At 41.4% G+C, this 16,938-nt stretch overlaps 1 protein-coding gene across 6 annotated transcripts in view; it reads left to right on the forward strand.

The window, feature by feature from the left end:
- Positions 1-16,938, forward strand: part of kdm1a (lysine (K)-specific demethylase 1a) — a 174,098-nt gene that overhangs the window by 26,347 nt on the left and 130,813 nt on the right. For 5 of the 6 annotated variants that reach the window (XM_060933625.1, XM_060933624.1, XM_060933623.1 and 2 more), the window contains 3 exons: positions 12,239-12,532; positions 13,678-13,843; positions 13,962-14,095. In XM_060933625.1, the coding sequence (XP_060789608.1) occupies positions 12,263-12,532; positions 13,678-13,843; positions 13,962-14,095 (570 nt within the window). In that variant the 5' untranslated portion in view covers positions 12,239-12,262. The remainder of the gene's footprint in view (positions 1-12,238; positions 12,533-13,677; positions 13,844-13,961; positions 14,096-16,938) is intronic. The other variant, XM_060933621.1, reaches the window with a different exon arrangement.

Raw genomic sequence — 16,938 nt, forward strand, 5'->3', positions numbered from 1 at the left:
TTCTTTTTAGCATCATTATGGAATTTATTTGCTACACAATGAGGCATACTTATTTAAAAACTGATAAATGCGGTAAAATACTTGTAAAACTAGCAAAACTACGATGTAACCAGAAAATATAAACTGTTGCTTCAAGCGACCACTACATGACCGTCCTTGAGTATGTCAAGCCCATCTGGCATTTTAAAGAAAATTTATTTTTCTCAAACATTATTTGGGCTCAGAAAATGAAAGTTTGATTTCTGAAATCTATGACTAATTTTACTTAGAATAAATCTGCTGGAGGATCCCTTTAATTTTGATGATTATGGCGTGTTCCTCATAAATCAGAAATCAAGTATCCCAAATCATTAGAATATTTCTTAAAGCTAAGGTCTCGCATAGCTGGAATCACTTCATGGTAGACGCTGGTAAATGATTTTGAGCCTTCTGAGGACTGGCACACATTCCGAGTCATTCTGTCAGAATGTGAGAGCCAAGGAGCTACCTTGACAACCGGGAGGGTATGGCTTCTATCCCTGGAAATTTTTTTTCGTGTTGAAAATTGCCATGGGTCAAGCACCAGATGAATTCGCCTATCGCAACCGTGAAGGCGTCTGTGAACATCCTTGAGGCTTATGTGGGCTACTGTAGCGTGAATTTACTTTTTTTGACAATCCTCTCAAGGCTGCAGTCATCCCTGTTGCTTGTGCACCTTTTCCAGCCAGCCTTTTTGGCAATGATGATCTGTGGCTGACCCTCCGTGTGGAGGGTGTCAGTGGAGGGTGTCGGATTGATTTGTTTGTTTTCTGGACAACTGTCAAGTTAGCAGTCTTCCCCATGATTTGTGTGTGATGAACTACACTGAGCGATACAGTATTTGTACTGTGTTACTTATTCAAATTTGAAATGAAATACTCTTAATATTTTGAGGTGTTTTTTTTTCTTCATTTTTTGCACTGTAGGCCATAATGAAATTTAATAGAAAAATGCTTGAAACATTTTCGTTTGTGTAATGAGTCTCTAGAATATATGAAATCTTCACATGCTTAAATAACTGATGGAAAATATTGAACTTTTTCATGATATTCTAATTGTTTTTAAGATACACCAGTATGGTGACGATGTATTGTGCTAAATCACTACTTTGTGTTTGCTGTATATACTATATGGACAAATTTGTGGACACCTGATCATCACACTGATATGTTCCCCAAACTGTTGCCAGAAAATCTGAAACACAATTGTACATAATCTTTGTATTCTACAGAATTACAGTTTACCTTAAGTGGAATTAAGAAATCAAAATCTGTTCCACCGAGGCTCCATGAAGACCTGGTGTGTTAAGTTTGGAGTGGAAGAACTCAAGTGTCCTGCACAGATACCTGACCTCAATTTCAATGAACACCACCTTTTGGATTGAACTGGAACACTGACTGCACCTCAGGCCTCCTCACCCAACATCAGTGTCTGAGCTCACTAATGATGTTGTAGCTGAATGATCAGATATCCTCACAACCATGCCCCAACATTCAAAAGCATGAAGGCTGTTGTGGCAATAACACGCCACATTTAAATCCCAAATGCTTAGTGGTCAGGTGTTAACATACTTTTTGTCATATAGTGCATCTGCATTTTCCTGATGATTAATCTGCCTATTAAAAAAATCACTTTACCATCAGCAGATCACCTGTTGTGTGTGTGTGTGTGTGTGTGTGTGTGTAATGCAGCTGGTGGCTGGATTCAGAAGCTTGAGCTATAGTTACAGGATTTCAGGCATGGAACCATTTTGCAATTACTGAACCTTTTGTCCATCAGACAACTATGAATTCAGGGTATTGATTTGTCCACCCCTGGTGGACAAGCACATTTCTTGAAGGCTGGTGAGAAATGATGATTTTGTGAAAGTAAAAGCAAACACTGCACTGTGTGTGGGCGCTGTGACTGAGCAGACTGAACCAAGAGAATTCCAACATTCAGATGAAATTTCTACAGACTGAATTGTACACCACTTGAGCTACAACCCCAATTCTAAAAAAGTTGGGACACTGTGTAAAACATAAAAAAACAATGTGAAGATTTGCAAATAATGGAAACCTTACATTTTGTTGAAAATAGTACAAAGACAACAGATTAAATGTTGAAACTGAAATTTTTTGTTTTAAAAATATATGCTCATTTTTGAATTTGATGTCAGCAACAGGTTTCAGAAAAGTTGGGACGGGGCAACAAAAGACTGAAAAAGTTGTGTAATGCTTAAAATTAATTTGTGTAATTGGCAACAGGTCAGTAACATGATTTGGGTATTTAAAAAAAAAAAAGGCATCCTGGAGAGGCAAAGTCTCAGAAGTAAAGATGTGGAGGGATTCACCGCTTTGTGAAAGACTGCATGGTCTAACAGTGTAGCAGTTTAAGAATAACGTTCTTCAACATAAAATTGCAAAGAATTTGGGGATCACACAATCTATGGTACATGCAGTCCCCTCCAAAAGTATTGGAACGGCAAGGTCAATTCCCTTTTTTTTTTTTTTTTTTTTTTGTACACTGAAGACATTTGGGTTTCAGATCAAAAGATGAATTTGAGACAAAAGTTCAGAATTCCAGCTTTTATTTCATGGTATTTACATCTAGATGTGTTAAACAACTCAGGACAGAGCACCTTTTCTTTGAACCCACCCACTTTGCAAGTGAGCAAAAGTATTGGAACATGTGACTGATGGGTGTTTCTAGTTGCTCAGGTGTTGCCTTTTAGATTGATTGCTGAAACTTTAAATAGTTCTTGTTTTTGGCTTTGGGTTTCACCTGTGAAAACTGTATTTGCTGCTAAGCAAACATGAAGACCAGAGAGCTGTCAATGGGAGAAAAGCAAACCATTTTAAAGCTGAGAGAAGAGGGAAAATTGATCAGAGCTATTGCACAAACATTGGGCATAGCTAGTACAACAATTTGGAATGTACTGAAAAAGAAAGAAACTACTGGTGTACTGAGCAACAAACAACAAACAGGTCGGCCAAGGGTAACAACAGCAGTTGATGACAGAAACATTGTGAGAGCTGTGAAGAAACACCCAAAGACAACAGTCAGTGACATCACTGCCAAACTCCACAGGGCAGGGGTGAAGGTATCACAATCCACTGTTCGAAGAAGACTTCGAGAGAAGAAATATAGAGGCCATACCACAAGATGCAAACCACTCATCAGCAAAAAGAATCAGAAGGCTAGATTGGATTTTGCAAAGAAGTACAGAGATCAGCCACAAAAGTTTTGGGACAAAGTTTTATGGACTGATGAGACCAAGATTAACCTCTATCAAAGTGATGGAAAGGCCAAAGTATGGAGAAAGAAAGGATCTGCTTATGATCCAAAACATACAAGCTCATCTGTGAAGCATGGTAGAGGTAATGTCATGGCTTGGGCTTGCATGGCTGCTTCTGGAATGGGCTCACTAGTCTTTATTGATGATGTAACTCATGATGGTAGCAGCAGAATGAATTCTGAAGTCTACAAAACCATTTTGTCTGGCAATTTACAGAAAAATGCATCCAAACTAATTGGGAGAAGCTTCATCATGCAACAAGACAATGACCCAAAAAACACTGCCAACACAACAAAGGACTTCATCAGGGGGAAAAAGTGGAAGGTCTTGGACTGGCCAAGTCAATCACCGGACCGTAACCCAATAGAGCATGCATTTTACCTCCTGAAGAGGAGACTGAAGGGAGAAACCCCCAGAAACAAACAACTGAAAGAGGCTGCAGTAAAGGCCTGGAACAGCATTTCAAATGAAGAATGCAACAGCCTGGTGAAGTCAATGGGTCGCAGGCTCAATGCAGTTATTGCAAGTAAGGGTTATGCCACCAAATATTAAATGTTATTCACTTTTAAGTTAATTTAATAATGTCTGTTCCAATACTTTTGCTCACTTGAAAAGTGGGTGGGTTCAAAGAAAAGGTGCTCTGTCCTGTTCTTTAACACATCTAGATGTAAATACCATGAAATAAAAGCTGGAATTCTGAACTTTTGTCTCATATTCATCTTTTGATCTGAAACCCAAATGTCTTCAGTGTACAAAAAAAAAACAAAGGAATTGACCTTGCCGTTCCAATACTTTTGGAGGGGACTGTATCATTTAAAAGATTCAGAGAATGCGGAGAAATCTTTGTATGCAAGAGACAAGGTTGAAAACCAACATTGGATGCTTGTGATCTTCAGGCCCTCAGGTGACATTGCATTAGGCCACACCTCATCTCAACTCATTATCTCTAGTCGCTTTATCCTTCTACAGGGTCGCAGGCAAGCTGGAGCCTATCCCAGCTGACTGTGGGCGAAAGGCGGGGTACACCCTGGACAAGTCGCCAGGTCATCACAGGGCTGACACATAGACACAGACAACCATTCACACTCTCATTCACACCTACGGTCAATTTAGAGTCACCAGTTAACCTAACCTGCATGTCTTTGGACTGTGGGGGAAACCGGAGCACCCGGAGGAAACCCACGCGGACACGGGGAGAACATGCAAACTCCGCACAGAAAGGCCCTCGCCGGCCCCGGGGCTCGAACCCAGGACCTTCTTGTGAGGCGACAGCGCTAACCACTACACCACCGTGCTGCCCTAGGCCACACCTAATATACATAATTTTTACTCCAGAAGCATGTCTGTTTTTAAGGCCACACCAATTCAATTAGTTGGTTCTCGGAATCACCGCTTGAAGAAAAATGCAAAATGAAAAAAAAAATTTAAATCGAAATAAAACTCCCGCCAACAGAAAAGGTCACGTGACGTGAGGTCACGTGACGTCGAAAACCAATCAAAATTGCCCTTTTCACTTTCAATAAAGACTTGTGGTTCTCGGATTTTTTCAGGAAAAATATGAAGCGAGCGGGCGAAATAAAATTTAAAAAAAATGCTCTGATGGTAAAATTAGTGGTGGAAATTAGGGGTGGGCAAAAATATCGATACGGCGAGATACTTTGTCTTCCGATTCAATATCGATACTCAAAATATAAATATCGATATTTTTTCAAATAATAAATCATGTTTCAGACGGGTTTGTAAATCCAGTACGACTTCCGCACCTCCGCTCCGCAAGGTGTCGCTGTGCCACTACCTCACTGCAAAGCACACTTCATCTTCTCTTTTTTTCCCGGCGGTTGCAGTGAGGGGAAAAAAACAAGCAAGCATGGCTGTTAACGTAAACCTAGAGACGCCGCCGAACTTTAAGGCAGATGTTTGGAGGCACTTTGGATTCCAAAGGAAAGGAGAAAAAAAAAAACCAGTGAGCTGGACAAAGAGTACGCACTTTGCAAAACCTGTTTCGCTCCAATTAGATATTCAGTTTCTACTGTAGGTGACATAATCAGCTCTCAGAGGAGCTGTCTCACCTCTGAGCATGCTGACCAGTTGCTCTTCGTGAAGAAGAACATGCAGTTTTGAAATGTGTGCTCACAGTACAGGTTTGGATTAAACTTTACACAAGCACAAGTTAAATGTTCTCAGGTATATGTTCTCAAGTTTACAAAGAACAAATTGATATTAGTGTTAGCACTGAAATGTATGTGCAGTCTGCAGTGCAAGTTTTAAGTTTTCATAAAACAATTTGATTCTGCTTGTTAAGCAGCACTGATGTGTCCATGCTTACAGAAAAGTTGAGAATACTAGCACAGAAATGGGAATTTTCTGTATGTTGTAGTGAAGCAAATCTTGGTTTTGCCAGCAGTGGAATAGAGACAAATATATGTCTGGCAAGAGTGTGTAGTTATGTATGTGAAATGTAATTTTACAGTGGTCAATAAATTCTGATTTTCTTCAGTGACACAGATATCGTGATGTGGTTGAAATTTCTTGCAGTATATCGATTATCGCTGTACCGTGATGTTATCGTGGGCAAAATATCGCCATAGTATCGTATCGTGAGGTATCTGGTGATATCCAGCCCTAGTGGAAATAGACCAAACAATACAGGCAAACCAGTAAACAGAATTTCAACACACCTGTCAAAGATTTTACGCTTCTGTTCGCTGAATATCCTAACAATCACAAACACAGGCTTTGCAGGACTCCCCTCCACAGGCATGTTTCTTCCACAAGTCTTTATTGAAAGTGAAAGGGGCGATTTTGATTGGTTTTCGACGTCACGTGACCTCACGTCACGTGACTTTTTCTGTTGGCGGGAGTTTTATTTTGATTTAAATTTTTTTTCCATTTTGCATTTTCTTCAAGTGGTGATTCCAAGAACCAACTAATTGAATTGGTGTGGCCTTAAAAACAGACATGCTTCTGGAGTAAAAATCACTGTATGGGCTCAGGAACAGTTCAGAAAACCATTGTCTGTGAAAACAGTTTATCACTGTATCCACAAATGCAAGTTAAAACCATATATAAACAATATCCAGAAACACAGCCACCTTCTCTGGGCCCGAGCTCTTTTACAATGGATGAGGCAAAGTGGAAAATTGTCCCGAGGTCTGATGAATCAAAAGTAGAAATTCTTTTTGGAAATTATAGACACATCCTCCAGGCTAAAGAGGAGAGGGATCATCCGGCTTGTTATCAGTGCACAGTTAAAAAGCCAGTATCTGTTATGGTATGAGGGAGCATTAGTGCACATTACATGGGTAGCTTGTACAGTGTCTTGCAAAAGTATTCATCCGTCTTTTGTGTTTGTCCTGTTTTGTCACATTACAAGCTGGAATTAAAATTGATTTTTGGAGGGTTAACACCATTTGATTTACACAACATGCCTACAACTTTAAAGGTGAAAACTGTAGTTTTATTGTAATACAAACAATAAGAGGGTGGCACGGTGGTGTAGTGGTTGGCGCTGTCGCCTCACAGCAAGAAGGTCCGGGTTCGAGCCCCATGGCCGGCTAGGGCCTTTCTGTGCGGAGTTTGCATGTTCTCCCCGTGTCCGTGTGGGTTTCCTCCGGGTGCTCCAGTTTCCCCCACAGTCCAAAGGCATGCAGGTTAGGTTAACTGGTGACTCTAAATTGACTGTAGGTGTGAATGTGAGTGTGAATGGTTGTCTGTGTCAGCCCTGTGATGACCTGGCGACTTGTCCAGGGTGTACCCTGCCTTTCGCCTGTAGTCAGCTGGGATAGGCTCCAGCTTGCCTGCGACCCTGTAGAAGGATAAAGCGGTTAGAAATAATGAGATGAGACAATACCTCGCCTCCCTGGGGAGGTGTTCCAGGCATGTCCCCCCGGGAGGAGGCCCCGGGGAAGACCCAGGACACGCTGGAGGGACTATGTCTCTCGGCTGGCCTGGGAACGCCTCGGTGTTCTTCCCGAGGAGCTGGCCGAGGTGTCTGGGGAAAGGGAAGTTTGGGCTTCCATGCTTAGACTGCTGCCTCCGCGACCCGGTCCTGGATAAGCGGAAGAAGACGAGACGAGACAATAAGATGAAAAAACGGAGATCTGGAGTGTGCATAGGTATTCACCCCCCCAAAAAAGTCAATACTTTGTAGAGCCACCTTTTGCTGCAATTACAGTTGCAAGTCTCTTGGGGTATGCCTCTATTAGCTTAGCACATCTAGCCACAGGGATTTTTGCCCATTCCTCAAGATAAAACTGCTCCAGCTCCTTTTAAGTTAGATGGGTTGTGTTGGTGTATGGCAGTCTTCAAGTTATGCCACAGATTCTCTATTGGATTGAGGTCTGGGATTTGATTAAGCCATTTCAAGACATTTAAATGTTTCCCTTTAAACAGTGTCACTTTAGCAGTATGTTTAGGGTCATTGTCCTGCTGGAAAGTGAACCTTTTGTCCCAGTCTCAAACCTCTGGCTGACTCAAACAGGTTTTCCTCCAGAATTGCTCTGTATTTAGTGCCATCCATCTTTCCTTCAGTTCTGACCAGCTTTCCTGTCCCTGCAGATGAAATACATCTCCATAGCATGATGCTGCCCTGTAGGAATGGTGTTCAAGTTGTTGCGTTTGCACCACACATGGCATTTCCCATGATGGCCAAAAAGATCTATTTTAGTCTCATTTGACCAGAGAATCATCTTCCAGGTGTTTGGGGAGTCTGCCACATGCTGTTGGGCAAACTCCAAACATATTTTCTTAAGCAGTGACTTCTTCTGGCCACTGTTCCATAAAGCCCCACTCTGTGGAGTGTACGGCTTAAAGTGGTTCTATGGACAAGATACTCCCATCTCTGCTGTGGGTCTTTGCAGCTCTTTCAGTGTTATCTTTGGTGTCTTTGCATTTCTGATCAGTGCTCTCCTTGCCTGGTCTGTGAGTTTTGGTGGGCAGCCTTCTCTTATCAGGTTTGTAGTGGTGACATGTTCTTTCCATTTTGCTATAATGGATTTAATCTGCTCCCTGGGATATTCAAAGTTTGGGACATTTTATATCTATATTTTATAACTCAACCCTGATCTATACTACTTCACATGTTTGGAGTGCTCCAGGGTTTTCGTGTTGCTTGCTTTGTAGTGTAGCAGAGTTGGGGTCCTTCCAGAACAGGTTGATTTATACAGACATCATGTGACACTTTGATTGCACACAGGTGGATCTTAATCAACTAATTATGTGACTTATGAAGTGAATTGGTTGGTCAGCTCTTATTTATGGGTTTCATTTGAAAAACAGTGAATACCTATGCACACTCCAGATTTCTGTTTTTTCATCTTCTTGTTTGTGTCACAAGAAAACAGCAATTTGCACCTTTTAAAGGTGTAGCCATGTTGTGTAAATCAAATGGTACTAACCTTCCAAAAATCCATTTTAATTCCCTTTTGTCATGCAACAAAACAGGACAAACACCAAGGGGGATGAATACTTTGGCAAGACACTGTACATCTGGGAAGGCATCATCTCATCTCATCTCATTATCTGTAGCTGCTTTATCCTGTTCTACAGGGTCGCAGGCAAGCTGGAGCCTATCCCAGCTGACTACGGGCGAAAGGCGGGGTACACCCTGGACAAGTCGCCAGGTCATCACAGGGCTGACACATAGACACAGACAACCATTCACACTCACATTCACACCTACGGTCAATTTAGAGTCACCAGTTAACCTAACCTGCATGTCTTTGGACTGTGGGGGAAACCGGAGCACCCGGAGGAAACCCACACGGACGCGGGGAGAACATGCAAACTCCACACAGAAAGGCCCTTGCTGGCCATGGGGCTCGAACCTGGACCTTCTTGCTGTGAGGCGACAGTGCTAACCACTACACCACCGGGGAAGGCATCATTCATTGCTGAATTATATACACACACACACAATATGCTGCCATCCAGGCAAAATCTTTTTTCAGGGAAGGCCTTCCTTTTTCAGCAAAACAACTTTCTGCCAAACTGTTTTCTGCACATATTAAAGCTGCATGGTTCTGTAGTAAGAGTCCAGGTTCGAAACTGGCCTGCCTGCAGTCCAGACCGGTCTCCCATTTTTAAAATGTTTGGAGCATTATGAAGCACAAAATGTGACAAAGGAGACCCTGAACTGTTGAGCAACTGAAATTGTATATCAGGCAAAAACAGGACAACACTTGTCTTTCAAAACTACAGCAACCGGTCTCCTCAGTTCCCAAACGTTTAGAGCAGGGGTCACCAAACTTTTTTTCTCTGGGGGCCACATTGTCATTCCTGACTGTGATGGGGGGCCGGGGTCGGGTCAGCTATATCACATAGAATTGTATAACCCAGACAAATATGACCACCAGCAGGCCTCATTGTGTAGTAGAGATTACTAGCCTGGCACGGCCATCCCCACTACTGTATCCATACTACTATATCAACACTTGATTCCTGGCACATATTTGTTTATCTTTATTAGTGGTTTGCAAAAGTAGTAATCAAGTCTTCACACTTTGTTTTAATTTGAAATACCACAGATATTGCATTTATTTATTTTCTAATAAAAATAATATCAAAGCTGTCAAGGTAAGAAACATCTGCCTAGTTGAGGTGATTGACACTGGCAAAGGTGAGTGGAAAATTATAAATTGTAGGTAAGCCTGTTGATATTATTAATAATATTAATAATAATTGTATGCAGCACTTAATAAAGGTCAAATAAATAGGCCTATAAAATAAATACATTTAAAAAAAACAGTGAAATTATAATAATATGAGCAACAGATCAATAGATCACAGCAGTTGTGCTGTGTCCTGCATGTCATTGCTCTCATCCATGGCCAAAGCAAAAAACTCGAATTCTGACGCTTTCTCATTCAGCTGGTCATACACGTTGTCCCCCAAATCTTCGGTTCGCCTGGTCATAGTACTGTAGGTGCAGAGAGACTCACCGCGTTGAGCGCATCCTTCTTGTCGGGACACACCTCCTCGGCCACAGCAAGCATGCATACTTCAACAAAGTCCCCATCAGTAAACGGCTTTCCATGGGTAGCTAGTAGGTGAGCTACCTTATAGCTAGCTCGGACAGCAGCCTGGTTGATCTGGGTTTGGTGAAGGAATACATTCTGTTGTGCAGCCAGTCCGCATTTCATCCTCTGAATCCTGTCTTCTCTTGTTTGCCCTCGCAAACTAGCATACTCTTTGTGGCATAGTTCGAATTACGTGGGAGCCAATGGGAGCTGAGCTCCCATTCCCTCAGGCTCCCATGAAAGAAGCAAACTTAATTTTCTGTGGAAGTCTCTCAAATACGTCATATATCACCATAATAAGCTTGAATAGCCTATATCACCATATAAATATAAATAAAACTCATTTCATTTCCGATCACCATGCAGCCATAACTTTGTATTGAACGTGTTATTAAACCGCAACATGTACGGCTGTACTTCACCACCACACCACTATGCGCGCAAACTGAAATTTGCAGCCTGCGAAATCGAATGTGAAGTTAAGTCCGAAGAAGACTTGTCCTCTATCTCACAACGATCTTCCTTTGTTTAACTATATATATATATATATATATATATATATATATATATATATATATATATATATATATAATTTGTTTAACTATATATATATATATATATATATATATATATATATATATATATATATATAATTTGTTTAACTATATATATATATATATATATATATATATATATATATGTATATATGCAACACCGTGTGTGTGTGCGTGCGTGCATGCACGCGCCTGTGTGTGAAAGCTGTGCACTGCAGTGCGCAAAAGTGCGCTGGTCCAGGAGAGCGAGTATGCATTGCTTTTTTTTTTTTTTTAAATAGAGACCCCCATAGGGTCAAATTTATAATTCGAACCCTGCTTTGTGGCGGGTTTCATAGTGACGACGCAGATTATATTCTTTGAAAACCGGCACACTTTCTTTACATAAAAGATAAACTACACGGTCCTTACACTGAACGAAAAAATAATCGGTGGTCCACTGTTCTTTAAAAACTCTGCACTCTCTGTCAGCTTTTCGCTGACCGCTCGCCATTTTGCTGTCCTGAACACTGACAGTTCTTTGCGCATGCGCTGCCTGTCACTGCTTGATCGCGAGCATATGACGAAAATTCGGAAAATATGAATAGTTCATTTTATAACTAAATATCAATTTTAATTGATAAAATCAACAAAATACAAGATGCAGACATGTTATTATTTGCCAAAAAGCAATTTAAAAAAATAGGCCATGACCACTTTTGGGGATTGCCTCATAGGGCCGGTTCAAGTGATGGGGGGCAGAGGGGCTGGGGGGCCGGTCAAAGGGGGGTGGCGGGCCGGATCTGGCCCGCGGGCCGTAGTTTGGTGACCCCTGGTTTAGAGTGTTGTTAAAAGTAGAGGTGATGCAACACAGTGGTAAACATGACCCTGTCCCAACTTTTCTGAAACGTGTTGCTGGCATCAAATTCAAAATGAGCACATTTTTCAAAAAACAATAAAATTTCTCAGTTTCAGCATTTGATATGTTGTCTTTGTACTATTTTCAATTAAATATAGGGCTTCCATGATTTTGCAAATTATCACATTTTGTTTTTATTTTTTACAGTGTTCCCCCCCCCCCCCCCCCCTTTTTTTTGGAATTGGGGTTGTAATTCAAAATGAATTGGTAACCAAAAGTTAATTTTATTTAAATTCTATGGATGAAAGATATTTAACTTCCTATTCCTAGCCACACAAGTTTAAAATCAGTGCGTGTATTTCATTACACACCACCCTGTTTCATTACATTGCATACAGCTGAGAGTATACACACTGGCACCTGTCTGATCATCTCATTGGTCACTCATCTCGGCCTTTTTTTTTTTTAAATTAAATAATATTTTTATTCTTTATTTTTAGTTAAATCCCTTTTATGTCTTTTGGCCTTGTTTCAGGAGAGGCCTTTGTCTTCCTCCATCATGCTGTCAAGTAAGAAAGACCCAGGCTCCTCCTCCTCCTCCTCTTCATCAGGAGGGAATGGGGCTGATCGGACCATGGAGACCTCTGCAGGCTCCCAGTCAGGAGCTGCGACTGGTTCCGCTGCTTCTTCGGCAGATGTGAAGAAGAAGGAAAGGGCGTCCCCAAGTGGAGAGGCGAGTGGAGCACCACTGCCTCACCTACCTGGCTCAGCAGGAGCGGATCAGGACTCAGCTGAAGGGCGCAGGACCAGCCGCCGCAAGAGACCCAAAGTGAACACCTAAATTTTTCATCATTAGTGCTGAGACACGTGTGTTGAATAGTACTAGACATGTTATGCATCATGTGATTTATTAATGTGTTATTTTTAGGACACAGGTAGTGCATGTTTCTAGCTAGTAATAATTCATTAGCTAGCTATTTTAATTCATTTGCTTTTTTTAAAATACAATTTTAAATCTCATCTCATTACCTCTAGCTGCTTTATCCTGTTCTACAGGGTCGCAGGCAAGCTGGAGCCTATCCCAGCTGACTACGGGTGAAAGGCAGGGTACACCCTGGACAAGTTGCCAGGTCATCACAGGGCTGACACATAGACACAGACAACCATTCACATTCACACCTACAGTCAATTTAGAGTCACCAGTTAACCTAACCTGCATGCCTTTGGACTGTGGGGGAAACCGGAGCATGGGGAGAACATGCAAACTCCACACAGAAAGGCCCTCGCCGGCCACGGGGCTCGAACCCGGACCTTCTTGCTGTGAGGTGATAGCGCTAACCACTACACCACTGTGCTGCCCCCTACAATTTTAAATATAAAATTAAAATCCAAACACATGCAGTGTCTTTTTTTTTTTGTTTGTTTGTTTGTTTTTTTTTTTTTTTTTTTTTCCCTCCCTCCAATGTTTCCTCCAATATAAGCACCCCTCCAAATAAATAAATAAAATGAGTACACAAAATGGAGTAAGAGGAGGGAATTAGAGATATCTTGCCCTGTTTGGCTGAATGTTGGCGGAGGTATCGTCCCCCCCCGCCGTCCCATGTCTGGTGTACTTCAAAGCCTGTCGTGTCTTAAAGCACAATTTTATTGTAGAGAACCCCAAATATTTCAAAAAAGTTCTGACTAAAAATCACCAGGCAGCTAGCAGGATTGTGAGTAACTGTCACATGAGCCAGACGTTGTGGTGCTTATTATCACTGATGTATTGGTTTTTTTGGTTTTTTTTTTTGTGTGAAACCACAGGGTGTGTTACAAATTAGATACTGGCATATGCCTAAAACAGAGCACTTAATTCAAACAAAATGTTTCATGTAATGTATCATGTAATCTATGCTCATTGAGGGAGAACTGTGTGTGTGTTCTGTCTGTTTGAGCTGGTTGTAAGGAAGATTGTGCATGTGGCCCATGCTGCAGGTGGAGTACAGGGAGATGGACGAGAGCCTGGCGAACCTGTCGGAGGATGAATACTACTCAGAGGAGGAAAGAAACGCTAAAGCGGAGAAAGAGCGAAAGCAGGTGGTCCCTCCACCACCTCCACCTGTGGAGGAGGAGAATGACAGTGAGCCTGAAGAGCCCTCGGGTGAGAAGAGCTGAACCGCTCGGCTTACTTTTGTTTTAAGTGTGTTTGTTCACTTAATATTTCAGTGAGCATGTATAGCTGATTTTCTTTTGGCTATTTTTTTTGGCATTGTTGTCAGGTTTAGAGGGTGCAGCCTTTCAGAGTCGCCTCCCACATGACCGAATGACATCACAGGAAGCAGCATGTTTCCCTGACATCATCAGCGGGCCACAGCAGACTCAGAAAGTCTTCTTGTACATCCGGAACCGCACGGTAAGGCCTGCCTTAAGTCAGGATTTTTAATCAATGCACCATTCTGGATTGGAATGGTATAGCATCTGGTGGAAGTCTTGCAGAACAGTACCCTTGGTCACCTAATGTCCCGTTCCCCCCACCCCCTTTGTAGGGCTTAACGTTTTCTGATTTTTTTTTTCCATCTGTTGTGGTGATTAAATCAGGACAGACATGCCTGTGAAAAACTACAATTATGGGCAGTGACACAGTGGAATAACAATATACAGCACTTGACTCTTTTTGGTGTAATTAGATGCAAGTGTACACTCACCAGCCACTTTATTAGGAGCATCCATATACCTGCTTTTTTTTATGCAGTTATCTAATCAGCCAATCCATTGACAGCAGTACAATGCATAAAGGCATGCAGATACAAATGAAGGGCTTCAGTTAATGTTCACTTCAAACATCAGAATGGGAAAAATTGTGATCTATGTGATTTTCGCTGTGGTATGGGTGTTGTTGCCAGATGGACTGGTTTGAGTATTTCAGAAACTGTTGATCTCCTGGGGTTTTCACACACAACAGTCTCTAGAGTTTACACAGAATGTTGTGAAAAACAAAAAAACACTGAGTGAGCGACAGTTCTGTGGGTGGAAATGCCTTGTTAAGAGAGGTCAGAGGAGAATGGCCAGATTGGTTTGAGCTGCCAGGAAGGATATAGCAACTAATAACGACTCTTTACAACTGTGATGAGCATCTCAACATGCAACAGCAGAAGACTACATTGGGTTCCACTCCTGCCAGACAAGAACAGGAATCTTAGAATAAAAAAAAAGTTCCTATTAAAGTGAGCATATAATTGATCATCCTCATTATTATTTTTTTTTAACCAAGCTAAGAATGTGTTCTGAAGTATTAAGTCCACAACTATAATGGTACACACGTAATTAAAAAAAAAAAAACATTTCATAGTTATTCACCCTCTTATTTACCCTTTGGCTGCAGTTCTCCTGAGATACAGCTCATTCAGCTTTGCACATCTGGATTCTGATGGTTTTTCAAGGCTCTTGCAGACCAGGGCTAAAAATTAACTTCAGTGCTTGGTCGCCACTTGGGCCAGTATCCCTGAATTCTTAGTGGCCCAGGCCAAAATAAAGTGGCCCTTAAATTTCCTCTAGTTGAACACAAAAATTTAAAACCATTTTTACTTGAATAACACCACACGGTGTTTAACTTGTGCCCCCAGAAATGGATTGATCAGCAGCATTAATTCTGTGTAATTGTTGTTTAAATATTGTACATTGTTCAAACATTACTCATTTAGCTGACGTTTTTATTCAAAATGACAAACAATAATTGCATGTAGCCAAGAGAATCCAAGAGCGACCAGTGCTGAAGTGCTAGTGTAAACAAATGGAGGTCTCAAAAGTAGCCTGTTGGTGGCGGCAAATCGCCGTCTGTAGTAGGATTTGTCGCCGCCTATTTTTCACTGAGTAACAACAAATATTTTTTCTATATCTGTACAAAACTGAGCAGCGTGCGATGTGAAGCTAAGTTTTATTCAGCTAAATAATGGCCAAATACTAGCACCTCTGTAGGAAATGGAGGCAACCATTATGCTGCCGTGTGCTGTAACTAAGATGTAATGTGATTGGCTAACAAGGTGTTGACAGTGTTTCATGTGATTTGAGCCGTGCTGCCACATGGCTAGAAATGGGGACTATGAAGTGGAGCAGCATGTTAGGTGTCTGGTTTTCAAAAAGACTTCGAATCATGGGTAATTCTAATTTTAAATTTATAATTTAAATTATAAATTTATATTTAATACTAGGTCCGATTTAGGTTTTCTCACTCGTGACACGAATGCAGTGAAAAGCGAGCTGGGCGAGTCCTGTTGGATTTTAACAGGACGCGGGAACTTCGTGCATTGACATAAGTGTGGGAAATAAGGCTGGACCAGTGGACATGGACAAATGCAAAATTACTGGTCAATCTGTATTTCAAAAGCATTGGACAGGATGGCCCATGAAAAATGGTAAAGATATGGGTCTAATCCACTTCTAATTTTCTTCCAAATGTTGCACTGGGTGAATACATTGTCGTAACAAGGCCTGTGATTGGCTGATCACAGATGCTGTCGATGACCAGTCGCCTGTCATCAGCGAATAGGAGTGCATTCTGGCATGACACCACGCGACGCTGTTATCAGCTAGGTAGGGTTACCACTAATGTTAAAAGAAAATGGACTACTACAGGTTTTGGACCCTGATAAAGTGTCCCCCCCCCCCCCCCCCAAGGAAGAAAAAAAATCATATTTTAACCCTCTGGGGTTGAGGGCTTCTCCAGTGAAGCTCATCAGGTTTAGAATGAGTAGGTAATGTATTGAGATAAATATCTTCGAGTTTTTCTCATACAAGTATGAGAAAAATATTGACAGAAACTTTAGACTTTACACTTTCTGATGTGCCCACTACCAAATTATTATTTTTTTTTAAATTCCCTACATGAGCTGAAACTTAAAACTTGTCATATATTTTAAGTTCGTTTCTTAGACAAGGATATTTTTTAAGCTTGTTACCTTGTTAACAGTTTCGGCGAGAATCTCCCGCCTTCTTCAGAAACAGTCACCAGATGGCGAGTGGTGACGTGCCTTATCAGCTGATGTTGCGTGCGCCATCTGGTGACTGTTTCTGAAGAAGGCGGGAGATTCTCGCCGAAACTGTTAACAAGGTAACAAGCTTAAAAAATATCCTTGTCTAAGAAACGAACTTAAAATATTTGTAATAGTTAGACATAATGAACATCCACTACGTATTAAAACTTGTCACCTTACTCAGTCACACCGGAGTTGGAGCACTGAGCTCCCACTTATACATTCA

This window comes from Neoarius graeffei, chromosome 11 (genome assembly GCF_027579695.1).
Source record: "Neoarius graeffei isolate fNeoGra1 chromosome 11, fNeoGra1.pri, whole genome shotgun sequence".
Lineage (NCBI taxonomy): Eukaryota > Metazoa > Chordata > Actinopteri > Siluriformes > Ariidae > Neoarius > Neoarius graeffei.